Here is a 14544-nt window from a genome sequence, read left to right as displayed (position 1 = left end):
AGTACCGATACTGAGATCAATCTTGTCTTTGCCTTCCGCCCATTGTAACACAAATCTTTAGTTGCTCTTTTTCTTCGTCTATTGCATGCTTTAGTAGCAGTGTAGAAAGGTAGAAGGGAAAAACTCGCAAATCAAAGCTATTAAAACAGAAAGCAAGCAAATACTGTTGTCGACAGCTAAGTGCACACCGAAGAGGATGGAAAGAACGGTAGCTAAACAAAAAAAATAATAGCAAAGTATTAGCGAAAACAAAAGTAAAAATCTTTGGGCACCTAACACAGTGACAATTTCCTTTTCGTGAATATTTGGATTCTAGGATTGGTTTATCTTCTCGCTTTCCTTTCTTCTCGTCTTTTTGTTTCTGCTCACGAACTACTCACAGCGGTTGGTGTGCGATGTTGGTTGCATCACACTGTAAACTGCACATACGTACTATTCCCCGTTCCTAAAGCATTTATGCACAGTGGCCGCCTTTACATGCTTATCGGTTGTTGGTTTATAAACTATCATTATATGCTGCATTTTTTATGTTGTTTTTACCACCATTACGCAATTTACTAAACACCGAGCTACACTTTTAGCTATTAACGCTCGCTGTCTTTCACGCCACGCTTAGCTTAGAGATATTAACCGTATCGTAAGCACTGGACAGCCTTTCTGAAGGCACATCGTTTCGCGCGTCCCACATGCAGCTACAGCACCGAGTAATCGCATCTATCGGTTCTATCGAAGCGCCTTATAGTAGAAAAATTAGGCTAAGTGTTTGCTTTGATGCATCTCCCCATCCACTACACTACACTCCGTCCGGACGCGTTGGCACTGTTCCTTCACGTTATATCGCCACCGAGAGTGGAACGATGTTCATGATTTATATGATATTTTGAGGAATCTATTTCCTGGATATGTTCTCGCACTCTTGCCTTTCTTACCATTACCGTATTTCCTTTACGTTAATTGATTTGAAAAAAAAGGCAAAATGCTGTCGGTTTATGATAAGCTTGCAACGAATTGATGCTAAATATTATTCGCTTCTTCGATATTGTTGCGTTTCGTTCGTTTCTATGGCAAATGCTTTCCAATTAATCACTAGCGCTTGTTTCCATTCCGTGCAACAGTTCTACTTTCGCTCTGCTAACTGTTTGTTTTAGTTGAATTAATCCAAATAACATCTATGATCATGCTAACGCATTTGCTTCGCATTTTATGTTCGTTAAACTTATTGACCATATTATACTTTCCTTCCTTTCGTCAAATGGTACGAATAAAATTGTTTTATTTTTCGTTAAAAAAAACTTTGAATTGTAAATTGTCGGAATACGTTTTACATGTTCAAGCAGTATTTAAATAAAATGTATTAAAAGCAATATTAATATTTTAATTAAAAAATGAGATGCAAAAGAACGTCGTTATGCCGTTTAAACCAACCATGGTACGATCATTCATGGAAAAAAGCTTTCAAAATGGCAGAGGGAAGGAGATATTTGTGTTTCACTTTAATGAACCATCGGTTCTGAGAAAGGTATAAACAATTACAACAAAGAGATCCAACGTAATGTAAAAGCTACTTCAAACTGTGTTAAAAATTAACTCAATGCAGAACGGCACGTAACGCAAATGCAACCGCTACAGGGTGATCCGTAAAAGCACCCACTCCCCCCTGCTAACCAGGGGGTGCATGGTAAATACAACGCTGAAATCTGAGATATCGAACGGCGCGGATTCGTCGTCTGCCTGGCTAATACTGCTACGCTTACATCGAACGGGTGTAAAACTACACATTACGCTACGCACTACCCACGTCGGGTTACCGCCACCTTTACTATGCACTAGTCCCAGAATCGATATCTTTAACTCTACATGGTAAGCAATATGTAATTAATGATGGTAAGTGTTCTCCGCTTGCAGTGGACAGCAGGAAAATGCAACAAAAAAAGTTGAACGTCCGATCCTCGTCCGATAGCGTACCGGGACGGGATGCACTGAGTATCGAACCTATCGGTTGGGTTCCTAACCTTCGAAGACCCTCTCCCTGTGTACCATGGTACCGTTTACTACGATCAATCACCCCCAACCCTTCCGTTTGCCGTTAGGGTGTTCCACTTCCGACACCCTGAGCAGTGCTGATCGTCCAGAAGGTACGAGCGAAGGAGTAAACATACCAGTGGACACTTTCGGAACGGAGAGAAACGCTGTTCCCTAACGCTATTTGGTTAAATTACTTGCACGCTGCAAGTTGAGACCAATACGAGTGTTTTTTTTTTTGTTGTTACTGTATTCTTCTTCATCCTCTTGAATCTTCTTTCGCTAAAAGAGTTCCGCGTCTAAAATCGGCGTTCGAATAAAGTTAATTATTTTATGTCTTTTTATCACGTTGTTCCTAATTGTGAGAGGTCCTAACCGAACGCTTTCCTCTCTTCTGACATTTGTTTCTCTCTCTTTCTTTCTATCTATCTCTCTCTCTCTCTCTCTAACTCTCTCTCTCTGTATCTCTTTCTGCATGTCTTAGCTAATTTAAATGAAATGTTTCATTATAACTACGCATATAAAAACTGGTTAAACACATTAACAACTGTGTTTACGATGTTTTGTTTCCCGCAAATTTCCACCAGCAAACGGATGGTGGCGGATGTTTTTACGCTGCTTCCAGGTTGGGTTCGGTCCCCGTGCTCTATGAACAAAACATGGGACAAACGCTGGCAAACTGGTTCGGAAGTCGACGAAGCTGTATCCTTCTATCTGGGTTCACCTTGCGGCAAGATATCCACATCCGAGCACAATAAGCGCCGCCGCAGTTACAGCCATTTGCCACATCAAGGGTTGCTCCAAGAGCTGTGCGGGAAAAAGACGAAAGGAGGGTTGCGATTAGTAAAGCATGTTAAGAACTAAAATGTATTGATAATTAATAACTGAGATATTTTTGAGATGAGTTTCTGTTTCTACTCCAATGTCAGTTGAGACATTTTGATGCCACGAGAATTAGAAGAGAAAAGTGAGCCTAAAGCAAATGCACAAGATTGTGGCAGATTTATCGCTCAATCATGCCATAATGAGGTCACCTGCTATCCCATTTCTAGAGCCTACCCATATTCTGGAAATGTTGAGCCCAACACTCTCAATTTTAATTACCCGATGTCATCAATTTATTCTGACACCTCTCTTAATCGTGTGGGCACTTGAGAATTTTCTCAGAAATAAAAGCAATCGTCACACCTTCAGGGGACGCATACGATTGTGGTGCGGTTGCTGTTCGGACTGGGATGTGGGTCACGACATCATGATTCCAGGGTTGGATGAAAGGATACGGCCCAACAAACATCATACACACGCATGGTCGTGCATCGGGATTGAGTGGCTGCAAGCTAAGTATTATCAGTAATTTAACCCTCTCGGTTAATAGCTCGCCGCCGCTATGGGAGGAAGCGACAGCATCGCAAGATAGGAATGGGGCGACTGCAGAACACGATAGGCACACCGCGTAACCTATATCCAGCTACTGCTAACCACCGCAGATAGATGATGACGATTTGCAAGCAATTATTAGTCGTTCTTATCGTGTCGTCGTGCTTGAGGGGAGGGTGAAGGGAGCGACATAGGTTCTACTTTTTCTTTTATCTCTCGACGTCCCGACGTTTTCCCAGCACTGCGATGCGATGGTCTATTTTGCACACGCACCGACTGCTCCACCGTCAGACCGTAATGCACTCACGACACGACACGTGCCGGTTCGAGACGTGATTTGATTGTGTTCGATTGCGCGATGCATATTATCAGCAGTGTTCGAGCTTCCGCACACGGGTACGCAGTGTCAGATCATTTCCCTGCACTAAAACTGGAATCTTTTTTTTTTTTTTTTGTTGCATTGCGCAGAGATAGTAATATTTCGCGGAGAGACGGATGGAGTGGCACTAAAAGTGGGTCACTCTGTGTGGGAATTCAAAAATAGAGCCCATTCTAGCAAATTTATTACGCTCGAGGTGTGTACACGCGTTAATACGATTTTGTAATCCGATACGTGCGATGAATGTACTGCCGCACTCCGTTGAACATTGAGTGATCACGTAGGTGATACATATCCGCGCAATACGGGACCGGGATTCATTTGATGTGGAGTTTTATGCAGTGATAAAAAAGGAACACATCAATATACTGCTTAGAAGTATGAATTCCCTCAATATTCCTCAAGTGATATGAATATTTCCCTGTTTAAAATAATCCTTTAAATTTTTTAGACAAATCAACACAGTTCGGTGTGTATAACACCAGTTAGTTGTATGTATGACTGCCATGCCGAAAAAAAGTGTGGTGGGTATTAAACGCGGAGATTTCTTATCGTAACGAATTACAACGAATTTGAACAACATTTTCTACTGGATTTGTACCAGAATTTCCCGGTTGGTTTTACAAATTATTATACAAATTGTTATACAAGTTATACAAATTGTACAAGGGTGGGACTGTAGACGGAAAATACGGCACATTAATTTTAAAGTTTAAAAAGAATTATTGGGTTGTAAATTCACAAGCAAAAAAATTATGTTTTTTTTTAGAATATCTTGACAAAAAAATACAGGCCAAATAAAATCATCCTTTAAATGACACCCCTTATTGGAAACATCTCAGCAGTCAGACATTATCAGGCTATGTTTGTGTTACGATCAAAATTACGATCACTTTCGATCATCTGGTAGCAGTTCTCTCAACCAGCACAGCACAAACAAACAATCTCCACCATCCACGGACTGATGGACACATACACACCGGCACGTTTTAAACAATACGGATGGAGGCGCATGGTCTCCGCTATCGTATGGATGGGTCAACGAACAGGCCCCCCCACCGTTACGGTTAATTTTTTTTTAACCAAATCAAATTGCACCCATCGCAATGGTTCGTCATCATTTTCGTGTTTGTTTGTAGTATTCAATTGAGAAGCATTTCATTGCCTCCCACCCCGCCTTCCCTCTCTTCTCAAGAAGTGTTTTTTCCGTCTATCGTCGATCGATGCGCGGGCTTAATTTCCCACAGTAAATCCCTCATCGCGCGATGGTAATCAATAGGCCCGATCGGCTACGTGTGGCTAACGCCCGATGGGATATCATAACACCCCCCCCCCCCCCCACACACACACACACACACACACGTCAATTCACACGCACACGTGTCCTCTAGGCGGGGTGAAAGATTAAGGGAAAAGTGCGCTACCCGAATTACGGGCAACGAGAGCAACGCACGTGCGCCCCGCGGTACGGTTCCAGAAGGGGCAGAAGACGGAACAATAAACACACGCGCGCGTACCCCTACCAATGCTCGTTGCATCGATCAAATAAACAACAGAGATTTTTGCTCCCCTGCTGCGAAGCTGGGTCAACAGTGATATTCCCTTCAACGCCGGTTATGATCGGCCCTGCAACTAAATCATGCTGCTGTCTCGTGATCGTCCCTTCCGTACGGATCGAACCGCGAAGGTTTTCTCGCGTGAGGGAAACTCATTGCTCCACAAATCCTATTCCCTTCTCACTTCCACAAACACACGCCCGTACTGGGGCTGGATCACTTTTTTGTTGATGTTGTGTTGCAAGATGGTTTTTGAGAATGAACATAAAGAACTGCCAAACTAGAGCGAACGTCATTACGGGATTGGCTTTCATAGCGTCATACGACGGTTCGACGCTGTTTGTTCAACATGCTCCAACATTCAGCATAATGTGCAGTAGCGTTAACAAAAAACGATTCATCACACACACACACCTTTTCATCGATCGGTAGCGTGGCGGACAATTGTTTATTTACGAAAATGAAGCATTCCGCATTGTGTGGAAGCCGCAATACCGGTAGTGCGGCTCGACAAGGAAAGCGTGAGTATAGAAATATACAAAAAACGCAACAATCCAGGGGCGTTGTGATCGTGTACATAAACACATGCACACGCAAACCCTTACGCGCGTGTACACACATCAATGGAGCAGCATCGATCATAACGCTGCAGGACGCTTCGTACCGTGGCCCACTCCGGGATGCAGCGTGAGTAGTTCATCGGTCCGGCCGTACCGGCCCGTGCAGACGGTACACTGTTAACGTAAACACAAAGTGCATCATCCACGGTGCTGCTGCTGCTGCTGCTTGTTTACCGGCCCATCTGAGCGGGAACGCGACTGGGGCAGGGGGAGCGGTAGAACGCGGGTTGTTACTGCGTCCAGCTAATTATAAACGAAACCATCATCGACGCCCAGAGTACGTGGACATGTTAAGTAATTGTTCGGGCGGCTACCGTGCAAACTGCGGGGAAAGCAACGGTCCCAACCGGGAACCGGGAAGCAAATGTGGAGCGCACTCTTGATGGGTTGAGGTCGACACTGTCCGTGGGGTAGCGCATAATGGCATAATGAGTGCCAGCATAACGAGTGTAGTATTTGCCTGAGGGGCAGCAAAACATGGAGTCGGAGAGAGGGAGAGAGAGAGCAAAAACAAAAAATCCCCCGAGAGAACGGTTTGTGTTTTCTTACGCGCCTAACAGTGCATCGTGTATCGGAATCTCATTAATGCCCGTTCTGACTGTATTGGCATGAGTGAAAAGCTAAACAAAAACCGTTATTTAGCATTGAACGGTTCGATGTCCAATATATTTTAGTATTAAAGGAAGAATAGGGGCAGAATTTATCTGTTTAAATCGTGAGGATTCGTTTTGGAACAACTGAGCTATTTCTGCAAAATACTGTATAGAGACACTGTATTAAAGTGATCTATTGATATTAAAAGTAATCCCACAATGAGCATTCTTGGGTCATACCACAACAAATAAGTCAGACATATTCGGGTCATATGGATGACTTGCCATCCAAAGACATATCTAGATATATCTAAATCCACATCTCTTGTCTCAGGGTTTTGTTGGACGATATTGTCAATTCCAACATCGAACTGGAACTCTAATCGTCCATTTTACCGTAATTAGTTCCAAACCAATATCTGTACATTAAAACTTACACCCGCTTTTTTCGGCTTTGGTGTGCGCGATTTCCGTTTGCGCTGCGGTATCTTGCCCGGGAACTCCTGCAACTGTTCCCGGCCCGCCATATAGTCGAGATGGGGCGGCACGGCAGCGTACAGTGTACCACCGGACGAGGACGGACTGATGACGGTGGTCGATGATGGCATGCTGCTGAACGAACTGCTGGCCCCACCATCCATCCCCAAACAGTGCGGGCTGCAGCCGGACGAGGAGGTGGTCTGGGAGGAGGATCCTTCCGATTCGCTCGAGTCTCCATCGTCCTGCCAGTTGAACTGGATTGGCTGAAGTTGGTGACCTTGGTGACTGTGAAGGGGCGTAAAGACGGGAGAGATATTGTAGTTGCGGAAAGATCTCAGTGATATCACGTCCGAATACTCACTAGTGCGGTGTGCCGGATGAACACGACGGTGTGTCCAGGGAGCTGCTAACTCCGCTGCTACTGGAATGGCTTGTTGCTGACCCGGGCGTAGGCTGGGACTGGGGCATCTGCGTGTACGGATGGCCCGGAGTCTGCTGGAAGAACACACGTGCACCATTGCGTCCACCGTTGGTGGGCGCCGGAGTCCGTGGGAAGAACACCTGCCCCGAACCGTAATAACCTCCGTTGGTGAACGGACTGCAGGAAGCGCTCGGGGGTGACTGGGACAGTGGCGTCGGGGGTCCATCTGGGTGGGATGAAGATAACGAAAACGTTGAGAGTCATTAGTATTACTTTATTCAATATCGCAAATAACTTGTAGCGGAAAATGAATTCTAAATATGGCGGGTTTATTGAATATTTAATATACATCTGCAACTCGCTATTGATACCTATTGCTTAAGTTGACTCATAATCCTTTTGCGAATCCACTCTAAGATACCGCTACTTCCGAATAAAGAACACCGATCCAAGCCCGGAAGCTCTTTGGGGCACAAGTGCTCCAGTAACAAAAGCCTTTGTTGCGTACCGAACACTCCTTCCGATAGCGGCACTTCCACGACCTAACTATACGGGTTGCGTACTACACATAAAGTACAACCACCTACCACGCGCGTATCTCGCGTATCGAACCTTTTTCCTGGGTTCAATTAAAATTCTCACCCAGTGACTCAAGCGCAACCCCCGGATACCGTGCTGGAACTTCTGGTGGAAATGATGGAGCAGAACCGTCTGATCGGGAGTCGTCAGTAAAACACCCGTTAGCTGGGTTGTAAGACTGTTAGATATGGAAAGAGTTTTGTTGCTATTTGCTTGGTCATACACGGGAAGTCCTTCAAACAAAGACACTCGAAAGTGATGTGAATTAATGACTTACTTTTTCTTTGAGTTGTTCTTTACACCAATAATTATATTAATATATAAATATTTATTTGGAATAAACTATTTCATAGGTTAAATAAGAAACTTATATTCCATTAATTGGGTGCATATAGTAGCTATTGGAAGGTACTTTAACGTGTTACCAATTAATTTGTCTTTCACAAAAACAACACACAAAAAAACAACACATAAAACACAAAATACCCCAAGGATAAATCGATCAAGTGGCAATTATAATCGCAATAAGAACCCCCCGATGTTCAAAAGTGAAGTGACCCGCATTCGCAAAGGTCTTTAATTACGTTTACGCCTTTCTCACGAGACAACGTCCTGCGATTCGATCGGTTTCGCAGTAAGCTGAATGAAATCAGCAACAACAAAACGAAACAAAACAGAGAAGAAACTCTTCCCTACCGGTGGGGTAATGCAATAAACCAAGCAGAAACAGGATATGCAATCGAACAAGGAACATTCCACCGCAAGCGTAAGCCCTATCCCATTTAAGGCACACACACACAAGGCGCTGGTTGTGCAAATAGCCCGAGAATAATTAAAATTCTCACGTGTGTCCGTTCATCAGCAACGGTGGAATCATCGATGGATGGGCGATCAGCGCGGTAGCAATAATCATAATGATGTTTCGCATGACCGCTAACCGATCGGCACAACATCATGCCGCTCGTTTTGCCGAAGAAGAAAGAGTCCGGCTTGATTACGATTTAAACGAAGCGCACGGTATGGTCGGCAAAAAAGGGCAAAACATCTTGGCAATGGGGGAGGCAATTGCGAATCACACATACACACACACACACACACATACACCGAGAGACCTAAGCAGTGTGTGACATCATGATTGACCGCTGGATTGACTAAAAGGCGCGACAGAACTTTTTTTGTGCGTCCATACGTGCGGCATGGACCTGCGGGGAGGCTGGTTTTTTTTTTCCACCCCACACAGTTCCACAGCGGTGTTGGGTTTTTCTCGCCGATCTCACACGCTAATGGGGGAGCATTGTTTTGTACCGCGGTCAGCGACGTCGACGGTGCCATACTGTCTGGCGGCGAGCTCACCGTAAGCTTCCGCCGTTACCCTTCTTTGCACGGTGTTTCATTACATGGCCGCTCCGCTTCCGGAAATGCAACGGCATGTTTCTCTTTCGTTTTTTTGGTTAGTGTGTTACTTGAAACTTTTCCGCCCACGTGTCTCAATTTCCCCGCTCAAAGGGACCAGACCTTTTTGTTGCATTGTTTTTCGGTTTTTTTTTTGATTCGTTGTCGATGAATTCCCCACAAATTGTGGTGACTTTATTTATCACTCACATAATCACCCGTTAGATGAGAATGGGATGGGAAAACACAGACAAGGTGGAAGCTACTTAGTTACACTTTCTTATCGTAGCGGATGATCGTGCTCCGATCCTAAGGTTATTTTTTTCCTGATGAGCACGAAGATTTGTTTCAGTTTTATTTTTTTCCACCGTGTGAAGGATCGTTTGCATTATCGCCCGCTGCGATAGCGATCGCGAACGCTAAATTGTCGGTTCAACAAAACGCGTGCCACCGGTTTGTAGTGGAGTGTTTTTATTTTTTGTGGCGCTCATCATATGCAGCGTGATTTTGTAAGCTTTGCGTGCTCTGGGAGAGTGTGCCGATCCGGAACGGAATCGGATCGGTGGGCGGATAAATGGAGTAGCCTTTATGTTTTGCATGGTTAGCAAAGCCTGGCCAAGGTGTTTATTACGCGATCAATTCCGACAGCAGCAGAACACATTTTTTTTTTGAAAAATTATATACATCTCAATGGTTGTCTAAAATGGGAAATAAATTATCCATATTGACTTTGGATAAATCTTCAAATAAATGGATTAAATTTATGTTAAGCCATCATCTACGCACAACGCTTATGAAGTCTATGGGTATTGTCCCTGTTTTATTACGACCCCAACGGAACTACGCTGCGAATAAAGGGTACAGGTTCATTTTCGAGCCACACCAGCACGGAATGATTTATCGCAACGGTTTACCAAATCCTGCCAGCAAAGACGAACAAAAGCATAATGGATTAAACCACCATGGGCAGCAGGAATGAAAATAAAACATTTATTATACGAGCTACTCACGCTCCCCGCCGTTGCACGGATTATGCGCTCTTGCCTCTCACTGTCCGCAGGGCCGGCCAATGCAACGGACAACAAACGTCAACCAGAGCTCCCCGGAAAACGGGCCCTATCCAATTCCAATCCTTCCCGAAAGGCTTCGCGCGCGAATGAACGAACGAACAGCACCACAACAAACAACGGCTAAGGGATAACATACAAAAAAAAAAACAGGGCCACGCCAGAGGTCAGCACCGGTATACCGAAACTCGACACGGGGCGGCTGATATGGTTCGCCTCATTTGAATATGAAAAAATAACACGCGATAGCCCGAGATTCATCCTGTACGTTCCTGCTGCTGCAGCCGATGCATACGGTAGCTGCAATCAAGAACTCGTTCACTCCCGTGTCAATGCACTCCCGGTTGTGCCCCGGGAGCCATTTGGAGCCACCGCAGAACGCAAGAACACGGCGAAGGCCCCTCACGCGTTCTGGAAGTTGTAAGGGTTGAAGGTACACGCTGTGGGGCGAAGAAGTGAAAAGAAAAACCAGTTCCGTGGCGTGGCCTACTTATCTCATGTGACGCCTTCGCACCACATCTCGGGCGAGGTGGTGGGTTTTGTGCGGCGACACCAGAAGAAGGACAATTTCCGAGTGGGCAACGGAGCGGATTCGATATCAAAAAATGTAATGCGATGAAGAGAAGGTGGGTTAAACCCGTTTCGATAACGCTCGCTTGCGCACTACGAACATTGTGGACATTCGTGGATCGTTGCATCGGTTCTGGTGCTTTAAACGTGCACAGGATCGGAAGGAGCTGAATAGAACAAGATACATTAGATAATATAAAACCGAATTTCCCTAAAACTCCACCCTAAAGTTAGCCAAAAAGCAAGTAAAATCCTAATTGCTTCCCGCGAGACGAAAAGCGCGCCAAAACTTTCAATGCCCGAAAGAAAACAAACGAAAAATCATCAACATCACACCGATCGGATGGGGCAAAAGGAGTAAAGGGAAGATGAAAAGTCGTTGTACTCTCACGTTGGTTCGCTGGCAAATGGTTGTTAGAAGGTTGATTGCATTAAGTGCACGTGGAGAAAACAAGAAAAGACGCTCCCAATACGTACACAAACAAACTGCGCGTGGCTGCGTGTGAGCAAGTCGCGCGCGAAGAAACACAAATGTTGTGCAGATGCATCTACTGCGTTAGATGAGTAGCAGTATAAACCGATATTAGTATGCACGTACGTCATAGAATTGGGCAATTTAATTTGATGCTCGGGAGAATCGTTACGGAAGATGCATCGTTGAGGAGCAGTAAAATACAGCTTCTAAACAATTTGAAATTTGATAAATTTATTATTACATCTAACAACACATCATTTAACACAAACATGATAGACGAAATAGACCACGATAAATTAAAATTAAATAAATAATAATAAATAGATAATAAGCCAAATTTAAAATGATAGTAGAAGAGTGAAATATTAAAGTTGACGATATTTGCAGTGCCCTGAATTACTATACCATCTCATAATTAGATTATACCATCTTTTAATTAAGTTATTTTATAATGCTTTAGTAGAGTGTAAGGGTCTCTTAAAAATCTTGAGTTAAAATTTGTTTTACCTTAGAGTCAGATAAAAAAAAATTAAAAAAAGCAACATTCCCAATCCTTGCTAGCCTACGACTGCATATACCAACACTGCTGGGGGTTCACCTTCTTAAGCGAATTATGAGCTAGAATAATTGCAAAGCAAATAATGATCTGAATCGACCTATCAAATCGAAGACATCACTATTACTAGCATTACTTGGGATATTCCATAATATCCATGAAGTCACAAGTCTTCAGAAATTCAGGCATCTTCAATGATCTTCTTCAGTACCTTTAGAGATCCATGAATCTTTTGGAAGTCCACTAAAGATACCACTGGCTCTTCACTAAAGTTCAATATTAATGACTCTTTTCATATGGGTCATTAAGCAGAACACTGGTCTAGATAGCAACACAGCTTCAAAATTAATTTACCTCAACCATTAAGACAAATTACAAATAGTTGAAGACGGTTTAGAAGGAACTGAACGAAAAAACAAGGAGGCATATCCATCCGCATCCGTGCTTGCGACGAGATTCGCTTAGGAAAACATAAACTACCAAAGCGTCTAAAGAAAGTGGAGTAGAAAGAGTAGCGCAGAATGACAACGTTGGAAATGGACGATGCGTCAGAGAGCAAACAAGCATGCGAGACCCACAAAGTGATCGCGTCTTTCGGTACGATCGAATGACGGGCCCCTTTTCGGACACTCGCGCGACCGAGAACCAGGAACAGTAAAGGTACAGTGCCGTAAAAAACGAACCAAGGCACAAACGTAACATCAAACGCAACAGAAGAGTGTGGCAGCAGCCCAACAACGAAACAACAGCAGGAGGATAGGAGAGAGAGGATAGGGGGAAAAAAAAGGTTAAACTGAAAGAAGAAAAAAAACAACATTAAGGAAAAATCGTAACCGATGAAGCGTACCGGCTGGGAAGAACAAGAAGAAGACGATGATGAAAACGGACAAGAAAACCGCGCGAGCGACGGAGTGAAGCAAAGTGCAGCATAGAACGGATGAAGAAAATCGAGCACAAGAGAACAGGGCTCGATTGTAAACAAAAACAGAAATCCGTTCACTGCCGTCCGTATCCCCGCCGTCCGTGTTGCAGTTCGCACCCAAAGTGCATCCAGCCAGTTGCAGTTGGGCGATAGTCTTCCTTGGTTTTTGACCAGCGCACACCACCATCATCATCATCATCACACGCGATGGTGATCCTGAAAATGTGACACACACACACGCACACACTGTCGTCCACGGGCGTCCAGAAATGAAGAAAAGCGTGAATAATAAATAAATAAAAGCGATAAATAAATAAAAAGCCTGCTAAGGGCTGCGACAAGGGACAGGTGGCTGGAGGGACGGGCGGGCGAGGTGTGCGAGGGATGCAAAAGAGAGAACCTGATTTTTTTTTTTGTTATGTGTGTGTGTGTGTGTGTGCTGGTTGACCTGTGCGTCGTCTGTGCCGTGGGTTCTTAATCGTCGCAGTGGGAAGAACAAGCAGAAGATCGGCTATTGAAAATAAATGGGAGGAAAAAAAAAAAAAGTGGGAACAGATAAAGACGCGCTGTGTGCATGCACTTGCGTGTGCGCCATCGTGTACCGTACGATGCACGGCCGCCAGCAAGCGCTAAGAAGACGTGCCCGAAACCAAAAAGAGGACGCACTGTAGCACGGGGCGAAGCTGCGGAACAAAACAAAAACGTAAAAACGCTAACGTAAAACTGAGCTCGATCACAGCTCGGAAGGCCAAGGCAAGGGCCCAGCAAAGGCAGAAGGAATGGAGGTGAAAAGAAAGGATAAAAAAGAAAGTACGATTGTAATTATGGGTCGGGATTTTGATATGGTGGTAGCGCAAAAGGGGAACAGGATGCGCAGAAGGGAAACGTTCTGTAACGCGGGCAGAATAATTCTTCTGGGCGAGAGATTTTCAGACAATCTCTCAAAAATTGATGGTAGTGAGTTTTTTTTCCCCGATCGTGGATGCATTAATCGCATCATGCGTGTGTGTGTCTGCGTGCATTTTTAATCAGAACATCACTAGGAGCAGGTGTGGTGAAGCACCCGGAGGAATCGCGGCAAGCTGGATGAAAACAAAACGAGATCCAACACAAACCTGCACCGAGCAAAGTTCTGTGACGAACGAGATGGGAAACGAACGAGATAATAAAGAAAGATCAACATCAACGATGATCATGACGCACCCGATCGAAAAGCCTTTACGATTGCGCCAAAAAACTAAATGCGAACGAGGGGTGAATAAAGGGAACAGTTCATTCGACAAGATACATTCGTTTATAACACCGGGTGCTAGCGTTAGGATGAGATTCAGTGCGCCCGTACATTTGATTTCGCTCAATTTCATCAGCAATGCAACGGACAACAGACCAGCTCAGCGCGCCGAATCGAAAGGACGATTGTATGTTTCCCGCTTAAAATCTACCTCCACAACGAAACAACTCCTCGTGGGCAGCCTTCCGTTTGACGGGTGGTAACCGTGCAGTGAGATGGGAGACGCGAGTAGTCAGGGCGTGAG

At 44.6% G+C, this 14544-nt stretch overlaps 1 protein-coding gene across 1 annotated transcript in view; it reads right to left on the bottom strand.

Annotated features, from left to right (window-relative positions):
* Positions 1-2225: 2225 nt before the first annotated feature.
* LOC128304218 (mucin-1) overlaps positions 2226-14544 on the bottom strand; it is a 59798-nt gene continuing 47479 nt past the window's right edge. The window contains exons 2-4 of the mRNA XM_053041383.1: positions 7389-7674; positions 6985-7312; positions 2226-2829 (exon numbers count right to left, since the gene is read on the bottom strand). Of these exons, the coding sequence (XP_052897343.1) occupies positions 2743-2829; positions 6985-7312; positions 7389-7674 (701 nt within the window). The 3' untranslated portion in view covers positions 2226-2742. The remainder of the gene's footprint in view (positions 2830-6984; positions 7313-7388; positions 7675-14544) is intronic.

The sequence above is a fragment of the Anopheles moucheti genome, chromosome 2, assembly GCF_943734755.1.
Source record: "Anopheles moucheti chromosome 2, idAnoMoucSN_F20_07, whole genome shotgun sequence".
In the NCBI taxonomy this organism is placed as follows: domain Eukaryota; kingdom Metazoa; phylum Arthropoda; class Insecta; order Diptera; family Culicidae; genus Anopheles; species Anopheles moucheti.
The sequence above is the reverse complement of the archived record's forward strand: the minus strand, read 5'-3'. Positions and strand labels throughout refer to the sequence as shown.